Source organism: Sinocyclocheilus grahami, unplaced genomic scaffold (genome assembly GCF_001515645.1).
Source record: "Sinocyclocheilus grahami isolate Dianchi unplaced genomic scaffold, SAMN03320097.WGS_v1.1 scaffold203.1, whole genome shotgun sequence".
In the NCBI taxonomy this organism is placed as follows: domain Eukaryota; kingdom Metazoa; phylum Chordata; class Actinopteri; order Cypriniformes; family Cyprinidae; genus Sinocyclocheilus; species Sinocyclocheilus grahami.
The window spans coordinates 1,475,245-1,489,257 of record NW_015505382.1 but is presented as its reverse complement, the minus strand read 5'-3'; the positions used below and the strand labels follow the sequence as shown (position 1 = coordinate 1,489,257).

Here is a 14,013-nt window from a genome sequence, read left to right as displayed (position 1 = left end):
TCCTGAGCCTTCAAAATGGTCTCTCAGTTTGGTTCACTAGGCTACACAATCATGGGGAAGACTGCTGATCTGACAGTTGTCCAGAAGACAATCATTGACAACCTTCACAAGGAGGGTAAGCCACAAACATTCATTGCCAAAGAAGCTGGCTGTTCTGTATCCAAGCATGTTAACAGAAAGTTGAGGGAAAACAAAAAGTGTGGAAGAAAAAGATGCACAACCAACCGAGAGAAATCGATTCAAGAATTTGAGTGAACTTCAAAAGGAATGGACTAAGGCTGGGGCCAAGGCATCAAGAGCCACCACACACAGACGTGTCAAGGAATTTGGCTACAGTTGTCGTATTCCTCTTGTTAAGCCACTCCTGAACCACAGACAACGTCAGAGGCGTCTTACCTGGGCTAAGGAGAAGAAGAACTGGACTGTTGCCCAGTGGTCCAAAGTCCTCTTTTCAGATGAGAGCAAGTTTTATTCACCAAAAAAATTTTTTTTATTGGTCTTATGAAGTATTCTAATTTGTTGAGATAGTGAATTGGTGGGTTTTTGTTAAATGTGAGCCAAAATCGCCACAATTAAAAGAACCAAAGACTTGACCTACTTCAGTCTATGTGCATTGAATTTATTTAATACACGAGTTTCACAATTTGAGTTGAATTACTGAAATAAATGAACTTTTCCACGACATTCCAATTTATTGAGATGTATGTGTAAAATACAGAGATATCACCTTTTTTTTACTGGTATTTTGTCTTGTTTGACTCTCAGTTGTTGGAAAAGAAAACGGTGCTCTTGGTCTCATGTGACCACCTACATCGTTACTATAGAAACCCATGTAGATATACAAACCCGATTCCAAAAAAGTTGGGACACTGTACAAATTGTGAATAGTTATTGCTTACACTTAAAATAAGTCTTAAAATCAGATTTGATTTCAACTGATGCAAAATTGACCGTCAGTCCTAAAAATGGGAAAGCACAAATGGCAGTTGTGTGGAGTGTGAACAAAGGCTAAGGTTCTGTGTCTCTGCTGCACTTTTCAAACAGACAGGTACCCATGTTAAGTTTTAGATATCAAAATTTTGAGCTAATTGTGATTGTGTGCATGTTATCTACCTGAAAACAGATCATGTTGTTTTTGAGGGCATCAACAACGGCAGCATCTACAGTAGACTCACTGTATGGCTCTACTATGAACCTGGTGCACTGCATGGTGGCGACTGTCTGGTCCCATCTCCGAGACTGATCTAAGCACTGTTCAAGGAATCCAAGGCAGCTATGTTATCACAGCGAACACCCATTCGCCTTCATTTAAGGAGCTTAGCCACACTAAATGAGACCCTTGAGTGAGATTGTTCTTTCTCTCAGACAGAGTGGCACTTTGTGTAGAGGGGGCAGTATTCCCATGGCGAAGGCAGGGAGCCACAGGCACCTACCCAGGCTCAGGCTCTGCTTTGTGGGGAGACTTTTCTGGACAAGGCTGGGGAAATTACTTTGATTGGCTGTGTCGGTTACTGTAGCCCTCTAAAGCTAAAAGACTGTTTTGTGGAGATTTTATTTAATTGTTCCTGCCGATCTCCTCTTATCTTTCCCACAATCCTTCAGCAAGAGGGGAAAGAAGGGAGGGTAAACGGGGTTTGGTGAGAACTTTCTCACGGTTTAAAAACTCACTGTGCTTCACAAACACACGAACAGGTACACAGATACACAACCGCATCTTCTCACAAACACACACACACAGATCTCTGGTCACTTCCATGGTGCACTGACATTATTTTTGTTTAGAGGAGTTGTCTTTTTTAGACAGTTGAGGGTAATTGACACTTTTGATGAAAATAGACATATGCAGACGTCCCACTCTGCAAAAACTAATTTCTGAGAGATGGCACAATAAATTCCTGACCACTTCACCAAAAACACATTTTAAAGGGTTAGTTCACTTCCAGAATAAAAATTTCCTGATAATTTACTCTCCCCCTTCTTCAGTTGAAAAGAAAGGATATACTTTTTAACCACAAATGCTCATCTTGCACTAGTTTGACCTCACACATTACGTAGTCACACACACGTGATGTAGGCAGAAGTACCGACCCAGTGTTTACAAAGTAAACATGCAAAAAAGTCAAATGCCCTTTACAAAAAAAGGTAAAACAAAGTCGGACGATTTTGAAGTTGGATGAGAAAATGACGGAGATTAAATTTTTCGCCCTACTCTACCTTTTTGAACTGAAGTACACAGACGAAGAACTAACCAGGCATGACTTTTCCAACGTGATTAGGCAATGCGTGAAGCTGTGGACACACACCACAGAGCTAGTGCAAGATGAGCATTTGTTTTTAAAAAGTATATTAATTTAACTTTTTTTTGTATAAATTTTACTTTTTTTAGAAAATGACCAATCGTTTTGCTAGATAAGGCCCTTATTCCTCGGCTGGGATTGTGTAGAGCCCTTTGAAGCTGCATTGAAACTGCAATTTGGACCTTCAACCCGTTGGCTCCAATTTAAGTCCACTAAATGGAGAACAATCCTGGAATGTTTTACTCAAAAACTTTAATTTCTTTTCGACTGAAGAAAGAAAGACATGAACATCTTGGATGACATGGGGGTGAGTAAATTGTCAGGAAATTTTTATTCTGGAAGTGAACTAATACTTTAACAGGGGTGAGACGTCTCTATGTGTACACATACCAGGTTTTGCAAGCATATATCATCGTAGATCATTAGCTCTGTTCTAAATCCTAGTTGACTTGTTAGTCTACATAAGTAGTTCACCTTTAAGACATGAAACCTCACTTTTGACTGAACTGGAACAATAGGAGCAATCTACATAAGTAGCAACTCTGCATATTTCAATATAGTATTGGTTACAGTTAGAACTTAAGTTATCTTGGAAGCAAAATGTTGCTGCCTACTGTCTGCAATAACAAACTTTCTGTCAGTATACTTTTGTTTATTGAAAATGTTTTCTAGCTAGGCAGTTCACTAGATTTTTGGAACAGAGCTTTTGTATATTCTCTCTATTCTTGGTTTCTTGACAGTATTTCTGTTTTAACTAAAATGGGGTAGCTTAAATATAATACATGGGATAAATTAACATGGTTCTCTTTTTCTCACTGCTGTCCACTCTTTTCAGGTATCACACTTTGGTAGCACGCTATGGCCGCCTAGCCCCACTTGCAGAGGTGGATTTGCGCCCTCTCTGCCATGTCCAGGTAGAGGTGCGTTTTGGGCACCAGGCAGAACCCCTAGAGCTCAGATTGGATCAGACAGTGGCAGACCTAAAGAAGCAGTTGAGGGCTGTGGTCCAGCTACCTCCAAACAAGATGCGTGTGTACTATATCGACCGGCAGCTTGGCTATGCACTAGATCCTCAGGAGATGAAATATGGAGCACGAGCACTTCATTCCTACAGTATACGAGATGGAGATGAAATCTTGGTGGTGCCCAAGACACAGTGACAGAAAAGAGAGCAACAACTGAGCACTGTTTGGAAAAAATGACTGGTTTCCAGAGTTATTGGAATACCATCTTCCAATTAAGGCAATGTGAATTCTGTGAACAGAGCACAAATGAGCATGCCTTATGTTTAGGACAAAGAAAAACTGTCAGTCTGGTTTTCCAGCATCTTCGATCTTATTTAAAAATGGTCCCTAAAAAGAGACATTGGATCAGAATTAAAAAAGACCTTTTTAACTTCCACTGCTCTGCGGATGTATGTATACAAGACAAAAAAATGTGTGGACTTTTCTTGTTTTGTGTGTGTGAGACTGTTTCTCAGGAATTACCCACCACAACCGCATACATGCCTCTACTCTAAAGAGTATTTTACCATTCAGTAAAGATTCAGTATGGAGTATTTGGCCCTCTTGCAGCTGAGGGGTAAAAGTGCAAGTTACTTACGGATGAACATTATTTTAGTAATTATGTGAGTTGAGCTTCAGCTCAGCTCTTTATCATGAATAAATATGATGGTTTGAGAGGTACCGGTGTGCATTTTATAAGGGCAAATGTCATTATCAATATCAAAGCTAGCCCCCTCCTAAAAAAAACGAAGGAATCTAAAAAGACAGATATCCATGTCTTTTCAATGTCTTTTGAGCAGGTAACTGTCTTCCCCTGTTGTGGAAGATGAATCCTTATATGGTTTAATTTTTGAATGATTCATTGAATTTATGTTGCTCATATTTATGTTTGGCCAGACGTCATGTAGCCACGCAAAGACAAATTATGTGAAAGTGACATTTCCTGCAAAATCAGAAAGTTCATAAATCATTATTTTCAACTTACCATTGTGAATCGGGGTAACATCTTCTGACATCTTGGCTAGAATTGAAAGATATCAAAATGACTGAATACTAGTTAAAAAATTAAATATACTAGCGCCTTAGGTCTTTTGGCTGCCTGTGCCCTTAACATAGTGTTAAGGTCATGAGATGGGATGGCGGGATGGTGGTCTGGCGGGGGGTGGGGGCATATAGAAAATGAACCCTATACTCCAGCTGTAACACCAGCCACTTCTTTTCTGCTTGAATTACAACAGGGTCACCTACAATCCTGAAGCCTTCTAAAGTTTACACACTTTACATTCACAAAAGCAGCTCTCCCTTTTATGACCTCAGACCGAATGCAATCCCCTAGTCACCTCTCTCACTGGTGGAAAGAGTCTTTGGATTATGTAGGTGCCATACTCTCACTGATGTTTAAGACAGATCATGTGCTGTTGGATTTTAAATCTGCATTTGATTATTAGCATGCCTATGTTACAGAGAAGGAAAACCCAAGGGGACCAATAATAATGAAAATTAATTTAATTTAATTTATACTGAGTAGATATGCTTTTTGTTGGCTTATTTAAAAAAAAAGGAAATGTGGAACACTGATATATTTAATTTTGACTTTGACTTTGATTTTGATTTTTTTCTTTTAAATCTTGACATATTACAGGTTTAAAGGAAGTTGAAGATATTTTTGTTGTCATTTGTTAAGCATGAAATGTTAAGGGAAGCCATACACAAATAACCTCATTTTGTCTATTTTATATCTTGCAAATGACTGTCAGCGTATTCTTTAAATACCTGTTCCCTTCCCAAAGAGAACAGTTTGTTGAACTTAAACCATGCCCTTTCTCAATATAAAACTAAATGGGAAATATAAATGTGTTGCACAGATACATACTAATTTTAACATTCAGTCTTTGTGGACTTATTTTTTTAACCACAGTCAGCACATACCAGTCTATACGTTTAAGGAATTGGATTACCAGGGTTTGTCCTATTCATTCCCATACCATTTCTCTGCAGAATGGCTCTAATGTTGGAGTGACTGATATAGTATAGACTCCCTCTCTAGTTACCAAGCTGTCCCTATGCAACCCTATCCCAGCGGAAGGTGTTAACAGGGAGCTCAGAATCCATTAGGGGTTCAGATTAGCTAAAGAGGTTATATATATTAGTGCTATTGATGGGGAGAAGAGTCTGCATGGATATTGTTGTCAGATATTTAGACAGCTTTGTTTCAGTGTAACCACATATGCCACACTGATGATCTGTTATTGTCTTATCACAGAGAAGTACAGCTTCTGTTTGCACTCTAATCTGACTCTGTTATCCTTAAAAGTTCCATCGCTGTTTCAGTTGTGTCCTATTACTGGAAATTGAGCTTGAGTGTCATATTTTTGTCCAAATCCTATGATTATACCATATTGTTGCCACATTTATTTACTCACTCCCTGTCTAATTTTACTCTTCACTGATAATCGCAAACCCCCATAATGCCCCATTTGGATAATAATCCTGCACTATGCCAATGTCTCACTAGAACTGCATGTTTGCTTTTATTCTCATCTACAAACTGTAGTGTGTTCGCTTCCAGCATCCCCTTTATCCCATCTTTCAGCAGTGCCTGTGTCTCTACAAGTTTCTCATTGCTCATATTTTGCTCTTATTGTGTTGTGGTTGTGGTGATGACACTTGATCCTCTCTGTTCTGCTCCCTAAGGACATCTGGCCTCTAACGCCAAAATGTTGTTAACAGAGCAGGTGCTGACATCTTTACTTATTGCTTGGTCTGTATAATGGTGTTTTTCTGAGTGTAAAGAGGGCTATTGGCTCGTGCCATGGATACTAATTCAGCGTTAATGATTATACGAACACTGACATGCAATATCGTTGTAAAAGTGTGTGATAAGTGTTACGAGTAATGGTATTTACCATTATGTGAAATTCTGTTGAATGCAATTCTGAAAAATGTTACAAATAAATAGCAGCCAAGGCTTTGCATGAAATTCTTTTAGTCTTGATGTCCCCCAAGCTGCAAAGGTAATGAAGTTTCTCTTTTTAATTGCATTGTTTTATTGTTAGTGGACATAACATTACATCTGACATGAACCACGTTTGATTGTATGTTGATGTTAATGATGTTAACAGCAGAGGTCCCCCATGTTAGCTCCTCATTTTGTTTTAATCCAAAGTCCAGTTATTTTGGCCCAGCTCATGAACTTGCAAAACTTGAGTGGTACAGCATAACAACCTGCATGGTCTTTCTGATAAAGCTAACCATGCAACTTGTTTACTTCACCAGGGTTACCTTTGCCTATTGCCTTTTCTGTTTTTTGCTGTGCTTTCTTCTAACTGTTCCTCTTTTGTTGCCGTAGTTGTGTATTTTACCCAGCTCACACTAGGGACTAGCCACTGCAGAGACCTCACCAAGAGCCTAGGCAAATGCTAGCATTCAACTGGAGTCTATCCAGCCAGATCAATGCAACAGTCTGGCTGATAAAAAGCATCATGCCTAATTGGTTTCACCACATTCAGAAGTGCTGGCCTATCCCTGTCACGCCTACAGGTGAAAGCTACACGTGCCTGGCATCACTGTCACACTCGCAGACTCACGCACAGCTCTGTCCAACCAAGGCTTAAAACTTCCATCTCCTTAGTGGCCTTACTACTGGGCAGCATAACCTCCCAGAGTGCAGCAGTAGACGGAGTTCACTGGTGGATCGGCTACACCGAGAGTTGTGCCAATCTGAGGGAAGAGGGACAAGGGGTTACCAGGGCATGAAAGCAGGGGTGGGCTACAAAGACAAGGTCACACTGGGAGCTGCTAAGGGATTTGGTGTGTTTTGGATAGGTGGGGGTTTTAAGAAAGTTTTTTTATCACCTCACTCTGTAGCTAGAGCAAAAAAAACTGGCTGGGCAGCTGGTAGCCTGATCTACCCTGTGCATCACAGAGCAAGGAACGCTGAAAAAGGCTCATTGTGTGGCCAGGAGGGGGAGATGTTTTCTGAGAAGGTTTGAGTTACCTGAAGGGTGCTTGACATTGTTGAGGAAAGGAAAGAAAATGAGGGCAAGGCAACTGTTTGGCATTGGATGCATCAAGGGGGTTTGGATGAAAATTAAGATATTGGATAACCCAGCCAGGGTCTAGTCTAGGGCCTTTTCCAGCTTACAGGGTCAGGCCTGGTGCACCTACCGTCAAGCAACTACAGTGTTAGTGCGTCCAACTATGCTTGAGTCCTTTCCCACAGAAATGGTTTGATGACTCCAAAGGTCCTTGTTGTACCCGATGACAGTATGGTAATTCGGTCAGCCTGATTTGGATCTGCCAGGTTTGGTTGGCAGGTGGTTGATGGAGCTGACAGTTTGCGATTACATTTGATCAGACACTTGACTCCCAATACCCAGACAGTGGAGTTAACGCTTATCGCCAAGCTTATAGCCATCTCTTGTTCTTGGTGGGACTGAAACTGGTTGTAAAGATGTAGGATTATCTCAGCTTGGTTGACCTATTCCACAACCACAACATTTCTGTCAACATGGTCAACATGAAAAAGAATGAGGGACAAATATAAAGACAAGACATTGAATGATAAACCCTATTAGTAAGCTCATTACAACGGCAGAGGGAGACGATGGTGAGAAGATAGCGGATTGATGTCTCCTCATTGTCCTTACTCACTCTTTCTTTTTTCTGTGTCTGGTCATTCCAGCACAAGATGATTCAACTGTCCAACAGTCAGTCTGGGACCACATTGCGCTCTTTGTCAAATTATCTGTTCTTGTTGTGCACTAGTTTAGTTAAGAGTATGGGCTGCATTTGCACAACAAAGCAACAAGGTGTAAAGGAACCCTCCACTGGGACCCCCACATTGGTCACAGGGAATCTGGGGTCTGCGTTCGTCCAGTCGGCTTTCACACATCCTGCCTTCCTCCAGTATCTAGTTACGTCCACTGTCCTCCTAGAAACAATGCTGAGTCTGACTCAGATCTCGCTACCATCTCCTTCCCAGACCATATCACCATGGATGCACCAATGATTTCCCCCCTTTTTGTTGTATCTCGCCAACGCATCTATGGAAATGAGCCCTATTTGGAGACCAACTCAGGGTTGAGTGAGCTGTTGCAAATAAGGCTGTCTTTAATTGGTGCAGGGAGCCCAGTAAGACAGGAGGGGGAACACTGATTTACTCACACACGCACATACTTAAGAGTGTCCAAGTTGATTCATGTTAATGCGGTAACCCAAGCTCTTCTCCCTTTTTTTCAGTCAAATAAAGCAATGTTTTTCTGCTGTGTTTCCTTTTGTAAATAAATGCCCGTAGGGTGGGCCGTAGAGCCCCTGAAGAGATGCAGTGGACTGTGCACTAGTTATGGAGAGTGCTGCCTTCAGGGAATTGGGGTTCAGTCCAAAGGCCTCACATTTTCTTCAGAAATCCTCTTTGTGCTTACAGCACAGTTTCAATATTTCCCTTTATTTACTTACCAAACACCACCCTTCACTGGTCCACAGATCTACCCCCCTTCTTTTATCCACTCTCTCTTTACCATTCTGCTCTTGTTCTTAGTTTTTCCCTCTTTCGAAAGTCTCAACCCCTCTCTCCATCCCCACCCCTATCTCTTTCCTCTCCTATCCTCCCCCTTCCCCAAAAACTGATCTCAGATTAACTTTAACACTATCCCTGGTGCAAAAGTTAGCGCCTGCCTCTGATGCGTCTCCCTCCAGTAGAGCCATACAGGGAACCCACACACTCACTCCTCCTCTGTCCTTTCATTCTGGGATCACTTTCTCCAGACTTTTGCTCTTTGAAATCAAGCGTACCCTGAGGCACGGATTGGGCCGTGTTTGCCATTCTTGTCCTTGGCGGTTGTCCGGTGGAATTAGACCAGCACAGCACTCTGTGTGAGTGGAGGATTTAGGAGGGTTTTTCTGGGCAGTCTCCCCTCCCTTTTCTGCATCCAAGAGCAGTGCCCCTCCACTCTTGAGACTGCGTTGATGGTACCCACTTGGATGTGACTTAGAAGTTGATGCACAGGTGACATGCTGAACTTCCGTCCTATGAAGGCAGGTGAGTGCTGAATTCTTAGTTGTGGTCTCTGAACAGGAGCTCTTGTGTTTTGTTCTTGTTTTCTTATGACAAATTCACTGTCTTTTACTCCTTTTTCACAAGTGATGTTCAGGTGCTCTCTACCTCTTTTACACCTCCCTTCCCTCTCTTTGTTTTGGAAACACACTTTGTGCATGAAAATGTAAATGATAGGCTTTAACTTCCAATCGGTAACTAAGTAATTTTGATAACATCTATCATTGGTATTAATGCCAGTCGTCAGACAGGCAGCTTGTTTGAGATCGGTTGCTGAGAGGTTAGCCAAATGAACTCTGCCAGTCTATGTAATGTGACGTGGAGAGCAATGGATTTACCTGTTGGCATCTCACACAGTATCTCATGGTTCACTTGGGAATCCCATCAAATGCCAGTTTTGTCTGTGCTGTGGTTTCATGACAGAAGATGTTATACAGGACATTGTCCAAAATACATAGGTTCTATTCAGGAGACTGGATTTCAGTTATGTTGGAAGGTGGATATTCTTTCTCATTTGGCAATAGGAAGAAATAGTACACTTAAGACTATGACTTAAGGATCCATTCCTAATTCAAGCAGGTTGAATTAAAATTTACGGTTGTTTGCATGCCAATTTTAGAATGTTATAATTAATGGCATCCTGATATTGTTTGCATTGAAATGTAATGTCATATTTCCTCTGATTTCTAGAAAAAAAAACTAGTAGTAACTATGTTTTTTCTTCTTGCTAATTTCTTGCATTTTTTAATTAAATTAATTTCAGACTGATTTTTTTATTTAAGTTAGGAAACTTTTTTTACTGTATGATAGTTTTATGCAACAGCGCAATGCTAAATTTAATTTGCTAACGCTGGATATTTATCTTACTAGGCAAAGGCACAGATCATCCGATTCCTTTTAAACAAGGTTTAAACATTGTATGAAATATGAAAAATTTAATTAGACTTACATTTGATAACATGTCCTAATTAATTGAGCTATGATGACATTGTGAGCTTTGGTACGTTTTGTTGAGTCAAATCTGACAACATAATTTTGGATTTGTGATACTATGAAGAGCTTACATAATTAACAATAGGCAATGTAATTGTGTGTTTTTTCCCTAATACAACTAAATTATATAACATACATTTTCTTGCCATACACATGGCATATAAGTTAAATACTAATTATTTAATAACACACTAGACCTTTTGGGTTTGCATTTGAGTATTAGGTTGTTTATTTTAAGACAAGTTTTCTGTGGAGTCAAGGACCGTTAAGACTGAATTATACTGGATGTATCAGTTTAATCGAGTTTTGCTTGCTATTGCTTATTATCTGTTTTGTCATTGCACTTTCTAAAAGGCATTTGGTCCTCCTCATCAAAATATAGGTCAACCTAACACATTTCCAATTGAAAGTTTTACCATCTGAAAAATTTTTTATCCTTATCATTTCCATCATCTGATATTTGAGAGGTTGTCCATTTATTTTGGCACACTAAGGCTAGATGAATCTAAAGGGAGTGAAACCCAAACTTCAGCTCCTCAGGGTTGCCGTAAAGACCCTGGCAACTCAAGCCTGCTAAATTAAACCCATTAGCCTCACTGTTCACAGCCCTTTCTCTGATGCCAACAAGTCATAACACATAAACACTTAGTAATGGACCCTTCAGACGATGGAGAGGAGCAAGGCAAGTTCTCCCAGCCGCGGGCTCATTGGCACTGTGGAGGCCTGGAACTGCATCACCATAGCCCACTCACACGGTAGTGCTGGAGAATGTGATCCCAACACATTGTTCCCCATCACATAATAGAACCTTTTCAGCTCAGGGCGAACAGGCCCACCATGGAGAGAGAGAAAGGGGCAGAATGCCCTCATGGGAGACCTGGGAGCCTGCTCTTTAAACCAGGGAAGATTGGAGACCAATGTGTCGGCCTAGTTGTTTATTTCTTTAAATAGGTTTATTATCATGCTATTTTTTTCATATTATACAATTAATGTTTTTAATCTTAAAATAACTTATGTTTGGAGAGCTGGTGGCACTACAACATCACTTCTGTTTTGTGATGAATATTTCAATGTTTCTCAGGTGTTTAGGATGGTCAGAACAGGCACTTTAGTCTCTCTTCTCCAGCTCTTCAGCACCCTTGCTCCCAGAGGAGGTAAGTGATGTCCACTCTGTACTACCTATAAACTCTCTCCTGCCTCCACAACACCTCACGAGCATTAGATGTAACAGTGAGTAATGGACAAAAAGAGCCAAGGCACTGAATAAAGAGTCAAACAATAAGTAATCATGTCAAAAAGACTACAGCCTTTTGATGTAAGAACCCAAAATCATTCTGAAAAGAATTTTCAGATTTCAATAGGCATACAGCTTATGATGTACTACATCTATGCAAAAAGACACATCACTGAATTTACATTTTTTAAATCCATTCTTCACAATATGTTCAAACACCCTCACAGGGCCAACTGATCAATGCCTTTTAGCATTTCTTTGTCCACATTTCCTTTTCCCCTACTTAGCTTTTTCTCAGGATATCCTCTACCCCTTTGGACCAGCTCACAGGGATTTAGAAACCCCTAAGATGGATGATGGCAGTTCTTCAGAGATTCCACTACTAATTCCGTTCATATTCTTAAATGTGCCTTATAGGTCCCTTTATGTAAGTGTCCAAAATATGCAAGAGAACTGTGAGAAAAATCTGCCAAAATATCAATGCAATATCTTAGCTGTTCAATTCAACAGTGAATTGTGTAACAGCACACCATCTTACATTTTCCAATAGGTCAACAACAATGGAGTGATCTCCTTCAACATTCAGGTGAGTCAATTCACTCCAGAGGCTTTTCCCCTCAGTGACAGCCGCTGCTTCATTGCCCCTTTATGGGCTGACGTGCATAATGGTATCCGTGGGGATGTGTACTACCGTGAGACAACAGACCCAGAGACCCTGGAGAGGGCCACTCAGGATGTCAGAAAGTATTTCAAGAATATGGTGTCCTTCACTGCCACCTGGGTCTTCATTGCTACCTGGAATCAGGTCACCTTTTATGGAGGCAGCCAGACAACGCCAGTGAGTCGTTTTAAATAAAAGAGTTTTATTTGCATGACCAATGTCAAAACTTTGCTAATGAGCATCATTTACTGTGTGATCACCACAGTAATCACCACCACCACAACAAAATCATTCTATTTTTCTTTTCAGGTAAATACATTTCAGGCAGTTTTGATCTCCGATGGACAAGCTTATTTTGCTATGTTTAACTATGGAGAGATCAGCTGGAGCACAGGCACGGCTAGTGGAGGAGACCCTCTTACAGGCCTGGGAGGAACCACAGCACAGGTAGGCTAATCTTGAAAATCTCATCTGTGATATAACAGTTGTTACAGAGGTTGCTGTAGTTGTTACAGGGTTGTTCTGGTTCTTTGCATCAGATAGTTCCCTGAGAAATGTTTTCACCCTCTGAAAACTCACAACATAATTGATCTCTTTATCATTCTCTGCTATGATTGCCCTCTCTAGGCAGGTTTTAATGGTGGGGATGTCAGCCATTTCTTCAACCTTCCCGGATCACGCTCGAATGAAGTGGTCAACATTGAACAGACCACTAATGTTAACGTGCCTGGACGGTGGTTCTTCCGCATTGATGCTGACCAGATAGACCCAGTAAATGGCTGCAGCTACATTGGTACAACAAAAACTATATAGTTATAGTTTTATAATGCTTTATTTGATACATTAAATTTATATTTTACTCCTATGTTAATTGTGTGCTCCTTGTTTATTTGCCATGAACACTTTTTATTCAACATGTTCCGCTCATGCCCTATCTTACACTTATCTTTTTCTGTCTCCACAATCTTTTATTTTTCAGGGCGGTTTTACAGGCGTGGGGAGGTTTTCTGGTTATCAGACCAATGCACTCAGCGATGCAGGTGTCTTGATCTGGATAATGAGGTCATCTGCCAAGAAACTCCATGTGGTCAGTTAGAAACCTGTGAACAGGTGGAGGGGGCTTACTACTGCCAGCCTACCCGTACCAGCACCTGTGTGGTGTTTGGAGATCCCCATTACCACACTTTCGATGGATTTCTTTATCATTTCCAGGTGCAGTACAGGGTTAAAATCCTATTTCCTTAAAAATAGTCAGTAATAGTTCATTCTAATAATAATGGGTGAATAGGTGACTTGTTCTCCCCTGAATGTTGCATTCAAAAGTACACTTGGCTCACTGATGATTCTGGAAATAGTTAAGTATGAAATTTCCAAACCAAGAAATATAACAAAAATATAAGGATCATCATATTTCACACATTGAGTTTATAAGATATCCATTATCAGAGGTTATGCTAGATGCCAAATTCTCTTATAAGTTTATCCTATCACAAGCTGAATATCATGCTGATAACCTGTGGGGATTTTTTGTTTTTTTTTTTGGTTTGTATAGAACTGTAGGCTAAAACTATGTGATTTTTTTGATCTCTCATCCAGGGCACTTGCTCATACCTGTTGGCTCGTCCATGCTGGGAAATGCCTGGTTTGCCCTTCTTCAGTGTGGAGGCCAAGAATGAGAACCGTGGTGTGACCACTGTGTCCTGGCTACGGGATGTATCATCATATTTCACACATTGAGTTTATAAGATATCCATTATCAGAGGTTATGC

At 40.6% G+C, this 14,013-nt stretch overlaps 2 protein-coding genes across 5 annotated transcripts in view; both read left to right on the top strand.

Moving 5' to 3' along the window:
• The window catches only part of tbcelb (tubulin folding cofactor E-like b), a 29,248-nt gene extending 22,967 nt beyond the window's left edge, over nucleotides 1–6,281 (top strand). For all 4 annotated transcript variants that reach the window (XM_016285909.1, XM_016285913.1, XM_016285912.1 and 1 more), the window contains one exon: nucleotides 3,133–6,281. In XM_016285909.1, the coding sequence (XP_016141395.1) occupies nucleotides 3,133–3,457 (325 nt within the window). In that variant the 3' untranslated portion in view covers nucleotides 3,458–6,281. The remainder of the gene's footprint in view (nucleotides 1–3,132) is intronic.
• Nucleotides 6,282–11,000: 4,719 nt separating this feature from the next.
• On the top strand, nucleotides 11,001–13,981 carry LOC107595515 (alpha-tectorin-like). Its single transcript, XM_016285939.1, has 7 exons — nucleotides 11,001–11,031; nucleotides 11,748–12,010; nucleotides 12,134–12,421; nucleotides 12,554–12,691; nucleotides 12,872–13,037; nucleotides 13,224–13,456; nucleotides 13,841–13,981. The coding sequence occupies exons 1-7, from the start codon at nucleotides 11,001–11,003 to the stop codon at nucleotides 13,979–13,981; spliced, it is 1,260 nt and encodes a 419-aa protein (XP_016141425.1).
• The last annotated feature ends 32 nt before the right edge of the window (nucleotides 13,982–14,013 follow it).

What these genes read in the sequence shown, in the direction of transcription:
- LOC107595515 (XM_016285939.1), top strand. Translation starts at nt 11,001, where the DNA reads ATGGACCCTTCAGACGATGGAGAGGAGCAAG. An exon ending in AGACGATGGAGAGGAGCAAG is followed by an intron (nt 11,032 to 11,747) that starts GCAAGTTCTCCC and finishes CTATGCAAAAAG; the next exon opens with ACACATCACTGAATTTACAT. An exon ending in AAATGGCTGCAGCTACATTG is followed by an intron (nt 13,038 to 13,223) that starts GTACAACAAAAA and finishes TTTATTTTTCAG; the next exon opens with GGCGGTTTTACAGGCGTGGG.